Source organism: Dermacentor andersoni, chromosome 1 (genome assembly GCF_023375885.2).
Source record: "Dermacentor andersoni chromosome 1, qqDerAnde1_hic_scaffold, whole genome shotgun sequence".
NCBI classification, from domain to species: domain Eukaryota; kingdom Metazoa; phylum Arthropoda; class Arachnida; order Ixodida; family Ixodidae; genus Dermacentor; species Dermacentor andersoni.
This window is the reverse complement of record NC_092814.1, coordinates 391,512,377-391,527,343: the sequence shown is the minus strand read 5'-3', so window position 1 is coordinate 391,527,343 and position 14,967 is coordinate 391,512,377. Positions and strand designations below refer to the sequence as shown.

The 14,967-nt window shown below is 43.1% G+C and overlaps 1 protein-coding gene across 1 annotated transcript in view; it reads right to left on the bottom strand.

Moving 5' to 3' along the window:
* The window catches only part of LOC126518758 (nose resistant to fluoxetine protein 6-like), a 173,445-nt gene that overhangs the window by 146,991 nt on the left and 11,487 nt on the right, over positions 1–14,967 (bottom strand). The window contains exons 3-4 of the mRNA XM_050168533.2: positions 14,215–14,308; positions 12,399–12,491 (exon numbers count right to left, since the gene is read on the bottom strand). Coding sequence (XP_050024490.1) covers positions 12,399–12,491; positions 14,215–14,308 — 187 coding nt within the window. The remainder of the gene's footprint in view (positions 1–12,398; positions 12,492–14,214; positions 14,309–14,967) is intronic.

Sequence of the window (14,967 nt, the reverse complement as noted above, 5' to 3'; positions counted from 1 at the left end):
GAGCGACGATTTCTAGATTTCCAGAACCGAGCCATCTGTTCAAGCGACGGCCCGTTTTGTCACTCGAAGCCGTCGCTCGTCGCCGTCGCGCACTAAATCGCTCTCACAGTGTTTATCCCTAAGACCGAACTGTTTTTGCTCATGTTGAAATGGTGTGATTATAGGTCTGGTTTTGTCTTCTGTTGCGGTTTTCGTGCACGGTGCGAAACTGAAAGGATGCTTATGTCTACGAACTCGGTGAATTGTCGAGCAGCTAGTTACCCATCGGCATCGAATATAACGGCTGCTGTGTGGAATTACAATTGCAGGGGCGCTTTGCATACGCTTATTGTTTTGGACATGCCTGTGCATTTGCTAATATGAGTTGGCGTGTCAGAGTTATGTCATATGAACAGCTAAATCAGCCTTCCTCTGGGGGTTACAAGCGTAATGTGTGCATTTTGCCATAGCATGGCAGATCAAGATGTGTTTATCGCTTGAATATTTTTAGTAGAGAAATAAAATATCAAAATAAAACGTTGCTTTAATTCCGTGTTACCAGTCTGTCGTACACAGAACAATAGGTTGGTGTAATAAACTAATAACTGCTGTTTAACTGCAACTTTTACACGCCTACAAGAATGTAAAATGCTAGATTTCAAACTGCAGCAGTAGTCGGGTCTGTCAAAAATGAACTCCACTGCGCACCTCATGCATGAAAATAAGTTCATGCCTTTTAGTAAGCTTAGATGCAGGCCACAGTGAACTTGTTAGTATTGAAATGTGGGTAAGCTTGCCATAACAAGCCTTGTTGCCCTTTTTTATAGGCACATCCATATATCCATTGAGCTGAAGGACAATATTTTCATCCCTACTGAGCATCATGTTTGCAGCTATAATCCTCAAATTATGGCTTCAGCAGTGGCACAACCAGGGATAGTGCGGGGGGGGGGGGGGGGCACACTGGGCACGTGCTTAGGATGTGTCACAAGTGGTGTTTGCGATACACCAGACTCATGACAGACCTATGACGTCTGAAAATGACCAATATTCTATTCACTAGCAGGAGTAATCTAACATTCATGAAAAACAAGGATGAACTGTGGTTTATTTGTTTTTTTGCTTAAATCTAAAGATTGAAGTTAGTTTAGCAGTTGACTGTTGCAGTCATTTGGATGTTTTGCATGCATTTCACTAGGAAGACTAAGAGCTAAGACTTTTTTATTGCCATGGCCTTGACTGCCTTGATGTTGTTTTGCACCATGCCCTTGTGTTGACTTTTGCATACGATATTTTTCAGGCACCCGCTTTATATAACGCAAGAAGGCAGCTGCAAGGACACGAGGATGTGAAAGAGCCAGTGCAGCGCGACTTCACGTAGTGCAGAGGAGCCAATGCCAAAAAATCAAAATACATTGGCATGTTATTTGGACAAGAAAACTAGTATGTGGGTATATTGGGTGTACCATTTGACCAACTGTCAACAAAATCAAGATACAGTATGTTACACGAAGATGAAAATTCTCACGTGCTCCAGGCAGTCATCTTAACATGGTATATTTATGTAATGTCTCTGATTGGAAAGTCAAATCAAGTATGCTCTCTGGAGACAAACACACAGCAGCAAGTGTCATTGAAAAGTTAAAAATGTGTTTTAAGAAAGCTGATTAGTTCTGAGAAGTGACTGCTTTTTGTCTTGCCTCTCAACAGATATATCCATGTGATAAAAAAATAGTGGTACAATGAAATTGCATATTTGCTTAGCGACATGATACATACTTGCAATGAGCACGGTGCCTGTGTTTACTATAAAAAGCAACAGCCCATGCTTGGTTAGGTTAGGCCCACTACAACATGCAGGCATGGGTGATTGGCGCTTTTTTTATTTCTGTGTCGTGAGGTTTATTGACGTGCGTATAAGTGCAGTGGCACGCAGTATGGCTAGTACAAAAAAGGGGGGGGGCAGATATATGTAGCTCACTGTACACGACACAGGGCAAAGGAAATCCGTGTTCAGCAACTATGTTAAATGCCATGTACGTAAATTTTACAACGCTACTCGTTCGAAGCGCGCACAGGTGCATATTCAAGAAAAGTTTCCAGGGTGGATAATTTAGTTCGTAATTTACACTAATTTTGCTCTAACCACGAGACATAATAATTTGAATATACTGCACGGAAAAACCTAGAGCGAATTAAATTGTGTGTCAGCTTCGTGTGTATACATATAGTCTTTCCTATGCATTAGGTTTTTTGCGTAATGCATCAACAGTTGACAGCCTATCTTATGATGTGTACTCTGTTTACATTACAGTTGTTTATTAGTTTACTCGTTTGTTTTGCGACTGATGAAATGCCGGCATATATATATTTTCAACATTTGACATAACCCTGTATGTCTTGCAGGGACAACCCAGGACGTGCATTTCTCAGCACCCAGTCAACTGCCAAAAGTGACTCAAACACAGGCCACCAGTAAGTGGACATCAGTTGCAATTTCACATTATGCAGTTGGCGGCTGCCTTGTCCGGAGGCTTTTTTTTTTAATGAGATGGTGATGTCGTTCTAATGTACATTTTGACCACAAAGGTGCGATCATGTCTCACAGAGGCATATATGGTTGCTATTCTCTGCGAGGGACGTGTTCTCGTGTTCGTGAAGCATTTGTGTTTGGCAGTATTGTCGCCCAATGAGTCGGATATAAACACTAACTCACCACTGCCGGCAAGTAATTGCGAGAAACGCATTATGACGCTGTAAAGTTATTTCATTAATTCGAAGGAACGTTTTGCAGCAGGAAAAAAGGTTGCTATTCCAGGTAAACATGTCTTTTTCTCACAGGTTATTTAGCCAAACTGTGGATGCATGAAATTCGTGACTTATGAATAGATTTTAATTTATTCTTTAGTAATGCTTCTAAAAGAGACTAGAAATAGCATGTGACTACCTCTGCAATCAGCAGACCATACATTTACATTCATAAGTGGCAGTTCCATGCAGTCTCGCACTTTATATAACCTTTCCTTTCAGCAACATTGGAACTGGTGGCTGCGTTTTCAGAAGGAGAAGTGCACTTGACACTGTATATGTATGTGTGAATTCGGTTTTCTTTGTATGTGTCGGCTCACTGACAAACAGTGCAAAAATCTGTTGTACCATGAGCCTGACGACGCCTTCTGCTGCTAGAAATGCGGCACTTCGTATATTATAGTACTGCATGACATTTAAATCAAAGCTACCACATAAAATGATCAAGAAAACTAACCGCTGTTATAGCTGTTTTCCTCAAAGAACGCTTGTCCTTTATGGGCTGTGTTAATCTGAGCTCTCCACCGATGTTTCAGTAGTATTATCCCTTAGTGAGTGAGAGAGATTGGGGGCAATTAATCGTGTTAGTGTTTAAGTGGTGTCCTAATTATGTGCATTTGTTCCAACAAAGTTGTCTAGATTACTTTATTGTGTAGTGTAAAGCTTATGAAACCATCAGCAACTACTGAGTTGCTAACACGCATATGGATTTGTCACTATACAGGTGGAACTCGGCTGTACCACTGCAGTGCTGCGGAAATTGCCTTCACCAGCGGCTTTGCAAAAGCTGTTTCGCAGCATGTCGGTATGTGTTAATTTATAATTATGTTGGGATGGGCTAGTATTATGGACCACTGCTACTCTGTATTGTGACAGATCCATATGATAAGGGATGTAATGGGCACAGCGAAAACCTTTGAATTTTTTACTATGGTACATAAGCAGGCTCTCCTTTTCGTCACTGGAGCAGGAGAGAAGGGCATGCAGGCACTCCTGAATGTACATATATTTCAAAACATGAGAGAGACACACACACACAATTAAACTAAAGGCAGGGACGTTCCATCTTTCATCTTGAATTGAATTGTGCAGCGCAAAAATACAACACAGACCACAGAGAAGCACACATGTTAACAGGTTTGATACACACGTTAGTTCAACAGATTTGATACTTCAAGTGTGCTATTTTACACAAGGGGGAAGGGAAAGGGGAGAAAATCTGAAAAAAAAAATTACCGACGATTACGTTACTTCCTAATGCGAAATTTGAGCGCAGCAAATAAGCTGTTTCACCTTTTCGATAGATTGAGGCAAAGAAATCGAGCAACACATGTATGCGCTATCACAGAATTTTTTTTTTTATTTTTCACACGTATTCCTTTAACAAAGACTCCACTAACAGTTCTTGACAGTCATGAAGGAAGCTTTGTGGTCGGAGAAATAGACTGATATATGTTCGACTTGGTACACCAATGCTTGATTCTCAAAGACGAGATCTATACAGATCCGCCGCCACCGATCTGGCTCTCTGATTGCCACCGCACAGGGGTTGCATTGGAGGAGGAGCGAAGAAAGGAATTAAGTTCGAGCCGGCGCTTTGACAACCGGAGACTCGCAGGAAGAGGGGGGAGGGGGGCGGCGTGTACACCCAGCGGCAAACGATGGGGGCAGAAGCGCGCGCAGCAAGCGGACAACACGATAAAGGGAGGAGGGAAGAGATAGCAGCGACTGACTGATGCCGCTGACGCCGATAGTGAGTCAACCCCAGCTGCGGAGTTGGTTTCAGGGACAACGCCGCCGATGCCGACACAAACAATATGACACCCTCGCTTCCGCAGCGCTAAGAACCAGGTCTAGCCGTGGGAAGCCGCGTCGGCAACTGAAGAGCACCCTATCCGCCACACAAGAACAGGGGGGGGGGGGACCCTTTCCTCCTCTTTCTGCATGGCGGCGACGGTGTTCTATGCAGTCACGTTATCTTGACTCTCTAGCGGCGTCAGCGGCATCCAGCGGTATCAGTCGGTCGCTGCTAGCGCTGGGGGGATGAAAGGGGGGCGGAGCTGGTTACGAGGCCGACGACAACGCCGACGACGACGCGAAACCCAGGAACGGACGCCAAAGAGCTGCGCTCTAAAAAGTGGAGTGGAAAAAAAGGAATCGTGCCAAAAAGCATGAGAAGCATCGCGCAGCCAGGATCACCAGCAGGACATCTAAAAAGCACTCTGATAAAACTACATACAGGACAACCTTACGTATAGTTTGTTTCAATCAACTCGGATCACATGCAGCCATTACTGCAATCAAGTTGTTTCCTTATGTCATATGAGGGAATGATGTGGGCCCAAAAAACTGTTTAGAGCTGAAGGATTATGTTCCATTCTAGCCTCATTGCCTGCTTTTTTATCATATTGTTATCAGCTGCTTATGTTAGGGACAAAAAGTAAGAGTACAAACTGTTTCCCGATTCGCCATTCCACACAACATGTCTTTGTGACTATATGTACATGCAGATGATCCATAGTTGAAAAATATTGAGTACAGTAGAATCTCATTACAAGATGCACTTGGTTGTAAGAGACATTTGAAAATGGTTTGGTTGGTTTTCCAATGTTTGCCACGTTAACAATACTGTATACAAGAGACACCTTTGTTACTAAGGATGACTTTTTAAGTATTCACTACTTCGAAGGGACACGACCCAGACACATTCACTTTGTGCACCTTGTGTGCTCCGAAGGGCGTAAAGATCACGCAATCCTTACACAAGTCAATCGCGCATGTCTCTTTTAGTATGAACCGTAAAAGGAGGGCAACGAGGACAGTGCAGGGCAGAAAGTGTCGGCAGTTGAAGCTGACGAGCGTCTAAGAGCACCTCAAAGGTACTGCGAGCAACAAGGCTGGCAAAGTGAAGTGTTTAAATTCCAGAAGTTGGGAAGGAAGCTAACACAATCTACAGTCACTAAAAAGCTGTGAATGTCTTCTTTAAAGGGCCCCTAAACCACCGAGGTTGAAATTTAGTTGCGGTGTTGCAGTTCTACACAATAAGGCAATGAACAGGTAGCCACGAGAATTTTTCGAAACGGTGCAGTAATAGTGGAGCTACGTGTGTTTGATTATCGAAAAGTAGTCCCCACTCATTTTACTCTTTCATCTGGTACACGCCATATGGACAGTATCGTCTTTTCCTTGCCTAGTACACCTCCAAATGTTACGGGACAGGCCAACACCAACGAGCTCTGTTGCTGCCGCGCTGGCCCGTCGTCCTGCGAGGGGTGGCGCTAATACAACGGAACTGTATGGTGACTCGTGTTGAAGAGCCTCATAGGGAGACCCTTCTGTTGGCGTTTCTGTTCTTTGCCCCCATTGGCTGCCCACAATGGCATCGCGCGCAACGCGACGAGGAAGAAGGAGTGTGTGTATTTGCTTGCAGGCCTTGCCGGCAGTCGCACACTTTCGTTCGACCAATCGACAGCACCGGAAACTGGTGACATCATCAGAGACAGCCTGGTGACGTCAGGACAAACTGGGGGGTGCAGGATAGATCCAGAGAGGCGCACGGGGTCATTTTCTTCATATTGTGGTGCTCCGGCAGTGCTACGCACTCTGGCATTTGGCTTCGTCGATCGTGACGGCATTCTGATTTCGATACGCGTGTTTACTTGAAATGTTCAAAAAATGTCGAGAAGTGGTTTAGGGGCCCTTTAAGCCACCCTGAGCATTTATTCCTTCAGATGTATCAAAACATGCTTTAGTGATGATGCATAATAAAGTGATCTAGTCTGGCTCCTCAGTGTCTCAAAATTTTTGGTTTCGAGAGACATGTTTCCCGTGCCTCTTTGAATATCTTCTGATGAGGCTTTACTGTAATATACACAAACAATTGTGTAACTCCTCCTGCAAGTATTATTCATTAAGCCCGGTCACTTATGTGCAAAGCTTGTGGTTAAGTCTTGATGTCCGTACTTTTTAGAGCTATGTTTATTAATTCATGCTGTTCTTACTGGTTCTTCGATGCAGGAGACAATGCCTACGAAATTATTGGCCCTGATCATGAGAGCCCTCAAGGGGCAAACAACATCTCTGTTGCAGAAGTGAGCCCGATACCACTTGGAAGTTACCATGACACATGACACGGCAGCAATAGATACAGAGACTGCCATGTCTACTGCAGCTGCAACAGTGTACGAGGCAAGCAGCAGCGCGTCAGCATCAGCAGCAGTGTCAGAAGGAACCACACCAGGCCTGGTAGAGCAACATGTGTCCTATCACTGACTTTTTTTGTAGTGGATACAACTCATTTGCTCGGCATACAAAAGCTTTTCACCACGACTGTGAGCCAGTGTTATTGCGCAGCAAGTGCAAGACTAAGTTAGGTGTTCTAACACAGTACAAGCATCACTTTAATATATGCAAATGCAAACATATTACAGTTGTTGCCTCCCCAGCCAGCCCACATAGTGACAACAATGTGGAACACATGGTGGGACACACCTCTCCCCCATTACAAGATAGTAGAGACTGTCAGTGTTGTTGCTAGATTGACTGGTCTTTGTAGGCAACTAGAAGGACAACACAGGTGTCATAAGATTGTTGTTGATGTTGTTGTTGAAGAGGTAAAAAAGAAGTTTGATGCAGCTGAAGTGCCAACTGATATTGAGCAAATCAAAAGCAACCACCTGAGAAAGCAACACTATCGAAATTTGGGTATCTATGTGCCGCCAACTCTGGTAAGAATGGCATAGGACAGAAGTGTGATGAAAATCACACAGACACTGCTGTTGCATCACTGGCCACAGTGAGCAGCGACTTGTAGGGCAAGAGAGTCAACTGAAACTAACATTATGATATAGTGTCATGCTCCCATGTGACCACTTTTCAAGTTATTTTGCAAGATACAGCTCAACCTCCAGAAACGAGACTGCAACTTGTCTGTAAAAAAGCCTTCACAAAAAATTATTCATAACACTATTAACATAGCAGTATCTATTTTTTTGTGTCGGTTCGAGGTTCCCGGCTGTCCATTAATGCAAAAATTGAGGAAAAAAAGAACATGTGTCGTACTTACACCTTTTTAACAAGTACGAGGGGTACAGAACTTTTCTAGTCAAGCATCTTCATCATACTATCAAGTTTTTAAATGCCTTTTATAATTATTACTCCCAGTTATATCTGAGTGCATTGTATGCATGTAGCAGGTGTAAAATCAGGTCAGTTGGATCAGATGCCTTATCTGCAAGCGAGCCCTATATTCAAGAAATTTGAATTAAAATAGTTACGTTAGAGACGCAGTCTTTCAGCACTTTATTGCCTGTGGTTTAAGCATTGCTCAATACTTTTGTGGGTGGCAATTTCAACCGGCACAGCACTGCGCTTTGCCACAGTCACATTTGTCTTCAAAGCGGTGTTTACCATTTGTGTTGATCTGTTTGTGTATGCGTAGAGCAAGTTTTTAATTTATATTTTTCTGCATTCTTGTGCTTGCACTAAGCTTGTATAAGGCAGTTACAAAATGTGTGTCACTATAACGAACTGTTCTGTTGAGCTTACACTTGCAAATAATCGTGTTCAGATGGCCGCACTTCTATGCAGGTGCACCGCTAGCTTTGTGTATGTTCTCATGTTTGTATAAAGCTTATATAAGCTAGTTAGAAAATGTATGTCACTAAGCATTGTGATATTCTTTAAAGAACTGCTTGGTTGGTTTTACACTTGTGAATTAGTATTGAGGCGGTGGTATTCCCATGTCTGCCCACTGCTAGCTTTCTGTGTCCTCACGTGTTTGTATTAAGTTTCTACAAGGGAGTTACAGCATGTACGTCACTAAGCGCTGTGATATTTTTTAAAGAACTGCTTTGTTGGTTTTACACCTGTGGCACTAGTCATGTGTAGGTACACAGGGACCATTTGTATACATTATGCTCATGTAAAGCAGTTACAAAGTGTATGTCACTAATTACTGTGATATTTGTTGAATTGCTGTGATGGTTTTACACATGTGAATAATAGTGGTCAGGACACAGTACTTGCGGTGTATAGTTGAATTTATACACTGCCAAGACATGGGCTGTATACGTAACAAAAGAAATGTATGTCATAATATTGTTGTGATTATTACTGTTTGGATTTTATTAAACTGTAATAAAATTGTTTCCTGTATCTATTGAGGTGTGGCAATTTGTCATGCAATCAAACTGAGGACCTGAACTTGTGCATACAAATAAACAGCTAATTTAAGAGTATACTGCTCATATTCTGCTAAACCAGTTTAACAAATCTTGTACTACAATGCTGGAAAAATGACAGAGCTGACTCGGATGTACAGAAAAAGTTCTGCACTGGCTGAAGGACTGCCCCACACTGGAGTTCATAATGTTGCGTTTATTGGAGTAGAACAGAAAGTGCACTTCTATTAAAAATGCGACAGTCGGTGCAGAAACATAAGGCAGACGAGCGGATGTGGCACATTTTTTTCAGGGCCCTCCATGCCTACTACTGCATTTCTAGTCTTCCTGTGCTCTGCGTTCCCTGTTCAGCCAAGGTTTTTACTCCATGACAGTTGTTCTACTGGGTTCGTAGCAATATTGAAGAAAAAAATTCAATGGTTTTCAAGGACTTTCGAGGCCCCGACACAGTAACTTCAAGGACCTCGTGCAATGTGTGTAGTAGTTTGGACAGGCAATAACTTGTTCAAGAACACCGTTAAATTTAATGCAAACAAAAGAAAACAAAACAAATCGCATTTCAGTGATTTCAAACATTTGAAAGACTGCTAATTTGCCTTTCACCGCCCACCACTAAACGCACACAAGGAAGCATTTCAAGAAAGCGCTCAAAGTTTTTCTGCAATAGCACAATTAACTACTTGGACCTGCAACATTTGCAGTTTTTGAATACTGTTTGGTTTGACAGTGTATGTGATGTCATCTGTTGCCTCAGCTTTTTTCACCATCAAATAAGCAATAGTCATTTCTAATTTCTTTTTATTGTGTCTGTCGCTCTCAATTTACTCTTCACGGCTTCTCTTTGAATGCCTCAACTGTTGAGCTTCCTGCTTCTGCTCCTCCAAGCACATTTGTCGCCGGTTCCATGTGCATAAAACTGGTATCTGCAGCTCCTTTGTAATTTCAACTTTAAGGATGTCGCTTTCCTTCTATTACCTCCAGAGGCAATTTTCTGTGACGTGCGAAAGAGTGTCACAGAAGGGAAAAAAAGCGCTTGGCAATGTCTGCTAAGTCTAGCCAAGTGTACAAGTTTAAGGACTTTCCAGTACTTCTAAAAATTCAAGGGTTTTCAATGCCTTGAAAATGGCATTTTAGAAATAAAGGATTTTCAAGGATCGCTACAAACCCTGGATTCTAGCACCTAAATAATTTTACAAGCTTATTTTGGCATGGAGTTAGGAAATTCATGCTTTCTAGCTAACGCTGCACTATCTCTGTACAGTGAAGCCACGAGAGCGCAACTATTTTGGAGTAAAGAAAAATACTGAAAGCTTTTAATACCACTCTTCTTTTTTTCTATGGAGCTTGGTATTGCCTAGTTAAGTTTACGAATGTGCCTGGTTTTGGCGGGCGTTTCTTCGACATTTTCTGGAAGAAGCAGATGTCTAGCCCTTTATTCAGAAATGTATCTTAATACAAAGCTCATGCTTGACTTGATATAAACGACGCCTGGTGCGAACGTCCCCCAAGACGCTCACTGCCTTTCTTTTGGTGCGTTCACGACTTGCGTCGTTTAGATCAAGTCAAGCATGGGCTTCAAGTTATGATGCATTTCTGCATATGGGGGTAAGCGTGCACAATTCCGGGCAACGCACTGTGCCATTGACACTGAGAGAAAACGGGGAAAAAAGAGTTAACCACTTATGCTCCTAAACTTTCGCGTACCTGTGGTGTGCGTGTATCGTGGAAGAAGAAACAGCGCAAACACAAGGACGAAAAAAAGCATCAACCACACCAGCGCTTCGTGGTGTGGCATGTTTTTGCGTTGTCCTTGTGTTGCGCTGTTTCTTCTAAAATGCTCAACCAACTAGCCGGCAAGTCCATCCTGTGCATATATAAATTGAACACACGCATGAGTGTAGATGGTCTTCGAAGCTTTTAGAACGAGCACTGCCACAGGATACGAGCAGTGCACGCGTAACAAGTGGGCACATTAGTCATTTAAACATGCGTGCCAATGCATTTGACGCGGCTATCGGCATAAGCAGTCTCCAAATGCTGGAATGCATGCGCTTCAACACGCTAACGATCCGCTGCTAATGCAGGACAACAGCTCACAGCGGACTGAACCAAACTCTAAACTAATGCACTTGAAAAGAACGCCTACACGGCAGCGTGAGGCACGTCGAAATGCCTGGTACTGGCGTCGCAGTTGCTCACCAGTATACGCGCGAATTAAATTCACATACGTGGATGGTTGGCGCAATACTTTGTATCCGCGTATTTTGGAGAACATGGACTGGAGAAGCACTCGATCATGAGCTGAACGGCACATTTGTTATTTTCCTGCGGTGACGACAAGCCGTGAATAGTTCTCACGTTGTCGTCTACGTTGTCTTCCTTCGCTAGTCGTAGCAAGGAATGGAAATGATGCAAACGCACACGTATTCCAGTACACAACAGCACAGCACACTGCAGAGAAACCCCACCCACCACAGCCGATTCATCAAATACGTTTGGTATATATATAACCTCTAAAAGAACACGACTGGGCGTGGCGGCGCTGTGGTGTAATGGTTATGATGTGTGTTTTCAATTGTACAAATGCGAGTGTGCGCGGGTTCGAATTCACATGATGTATAGAGCATTGTGATTCTTGATAAGTATGTGATTCCCTTGGCAATTGTATTCTAATTAGATTGTGTGACTCCTGATTGCGAAATTTCGAAGATATTTGCAGATTAATTGTTAATTCGCTTTTTTTTCTCCTCAGTGGCGTTCGTGACGCATAGGCCGCTTCAGAGCAGTCACGCCTCACGGTAGGCAGCAAATAGCCAGGAAAAAATGACTTTAAAATCCTGCATAACTTTGCTCACGCCTATTCTGAAGGCCGCTTGGAATCGGGCCAGTGTCTCTGAGGAGCCGCCTAGGGAACAGTATATCAGCGGGGCCCTAATTTGATCTGATTTCCTGCCTGCATGCGTGACCAGGACTTGGCTAAGAGGGTATTGGGAAGAGTACTAGCACTCTGTTCTGAAGGAGTACAAGCACTCTGTTTGGGGGAGTAGAAGTACTCGGTCTGGCGGTGTACTATTAACACTGCGGGGAGAGTATTAGCACTCTGCGGAAGAGTACTAGCACTCCCTGTGGGAAGAGTATTATCACTGTGCGGAAGAGTACTAGCAATCCCTTGCGGTGGAGTAACAAAACTCTGTCAGGAGGAGTTGACCTACTCTCTCTCAAAGAGGGTCGATCTACTCTCGAAAAGAGAGTGAAATATGGGACAAGCAGCTACTCCCTCAAAGAGAGTGCCCGGCACTCCCTTAGTTTTTAGAGTGTATGTTCTAGCGATGCGTAGATGTCACCACTTGCCGCCCCTTTATACCAGCAAATAAACACAGCAGAATGACTGAGGAAACCAATATTTTCAGCTAGATCAAAAATTCTTACCTCCAGTATCGTTGAATCAAGCTTTTCACGTAGAAGCGGCACGAAGAAATCTTGGATGGAATCTTCCGCTGATTATATACTATTAGAAAGCCGCTGTAAACGATAAACATAAACATTAGCGCCTTATATATAACACCTTACGAGATATACGTTTACACCAGCAACACATGCGAGCTTTGAAGTGCGAGAAATTAAAGTACCCTCGTGTGATTTGATTCGCATATTCGAAGGGAGACTTGCTGTCGTTTGCGCAGGCCCGATGGAGCACGCAGTATGTGCCGGCTTTTGTGGCGTCCCAGCTTTGGCGCTGAAACCCAAGGGCGCGCGAACAACTCTGGCGCGCGCATTTCGAAGGGCGCGCAAATGCGCCCGTACACTGTATGCGCGTTAAGTATAACACAAGGTTCACAATTAATCCGGAGTGCTTCATAACCCCGTCATCGTTTTCGCGCGTAGAACCACAGAATTGTTTTTCACGGGCAAATCTATTTGCTCTGTTTGCCCCAGTGCCAGCTAGTACTTAGTAATTTTGATTTTATTTACTGCACGAACAAATACTTGCAACACGATTGCTACATTTACTCAGTCCACTAATATATGGATCAAGTCCAAGCAACACTGAAACATTCAGGAAGACCGAAATAAGTCAGATTATGCGTTCAATGTGCCCGAATACACTCGTAGCACCGCGAAACGCGGCTCTCTGTACGAATCCTGTGCGACATGAAAGTCTGGCTTGAAATAAAGCTGCGTCACAATTCCCTCTTCCATGATCTTATTAACGGGAAGGCCTTGAACGGCTAATAGCACGAAATTATCACAATCCGGTGTTATGAAAATGTGGTTCGTTCGGCGTTATGGAATTGAAATTCAAGGGCACCGAAATTTATGTTCGAACCCCCCACCCCTAGTGGCACTCCAACCCACGATGTTTCTTAAGAGTCTAGCTCATGCTCTGTGGTCTTAATAAGGCAAATATAATTAAGATAAAGTTTATTAAGGCACTCTTACTTACCACTTTTGGTGAGAGTCGAACCCACTTGGAGACATGAGCCAACCAGCCATATCTCCAAGTTGGATTCAAATTTACATCGTGAAGGTCGAGAGTCGATCCCTCTGCCTTTGGAGTCAATTAAGGTGAAGTTAATTACGACGCAGTTAATTAGCGTATAGTTAATTAGGACACTCAAACCGATTATTCTCTTTAGCGTATGCCAAGGTGACTGTGACTTTTTCCTATGGGCTCTGTGCGCAACTACCAATAGACGTATAGTCGCTTGAGCAGCATGGAGGAGGCGGACCACTCTATTGCGCTGCATAGCTGAGCTTTATTTTACGCTGCCCGGCCGCGTCACATTGGCATTGCCCTGCATAGTTGCGTAAAGCTGACGAATAATTTGACACAAATATTTCGCTTTACGCGGTCCTTATTAAATGTAGAAAGCTATACTTGCGTGATTATTCCCTTCTACTTTCCCACATAAACATGCGCCTTAATGTTTGAAACTAAGACTTAATAATGTAGTTAGTGTAATTAGGGAATGGTGATTTGTGTAAGATTTGTACGCTTTCTTTTTAAACGTTTGAAGTAAAAATCAAACACTATATAGGTCACATTAAAATCAGCTAGTACATGCATGGTCAATACTGTGGAATTATTGAAAAGCATTATATCATGTATAAAACTATGATATTAATGAGTGCGGTAAATATAATGTAGGACATGAAGGCTTCCGAGGATATCGGTTCACATGTGCGGTGCTATATTCGGGTAAAACCTGCAATAGTATTTCGAATATCGAAAGCACCGACGTACCTGATGAAGAAGAACATGTCCACACAAAGCCAAGCATTGTTAATGAGCTGGAACGGAATGTAGATGGCATTTTTTTGGAGCTCCCTGAGAGCGCCTGTCAAAGAAATAAAAACGAGAAACGCATCAAAGGCACGTTCGTCGCCATGTGTTGAGACTGCGGCTTCCGTGATTCCGAACAACACAGTAGATTTTGTGCAGGATAGTGATAAGGTGGAAAAAAAAAAGCTTTAAATAACCGTGTTTTCTTTTCACAGACGTGAGCAAAAGTGACAGGCAAGTGAAATGTCGCTTGTCTAAATAAAACGTTGTAGAATATTGGAGATCATTCCTTGTGCTAATTATTTGCAAAAGTTATAAAATAGCCCAAACTTTGGGCTACGACACAGAAACGTTTTCCTTTCAGGAAATGCCTATATGCCCAGTACCACATACCTATTTGTTCCTTTATAATTTATAAAGGAACTAGGATTATGGAACAGGGCATATAGGAGGGAGTTAATCTCTGACTTCTCCCCGGTTTTTGTTCCACACCAAACAATTCCATAATTTTTTCCCGGTTTTGTTCCTTGAGAACACCCGATTTTACCTTCTCCGTTTCCTGAATTTCTACAATTATGAACACTGAAAACGAAGGACCCTACACATGCGCCACTTCTTATTAATCGCTACTTTTTGTTGGGAAAGGTTAAGACTTGTGCGCCCGAAGGTAATTTTTTTTTTCTGCAAGGCCGCTTCGTTTTGCTCTATCTCAAG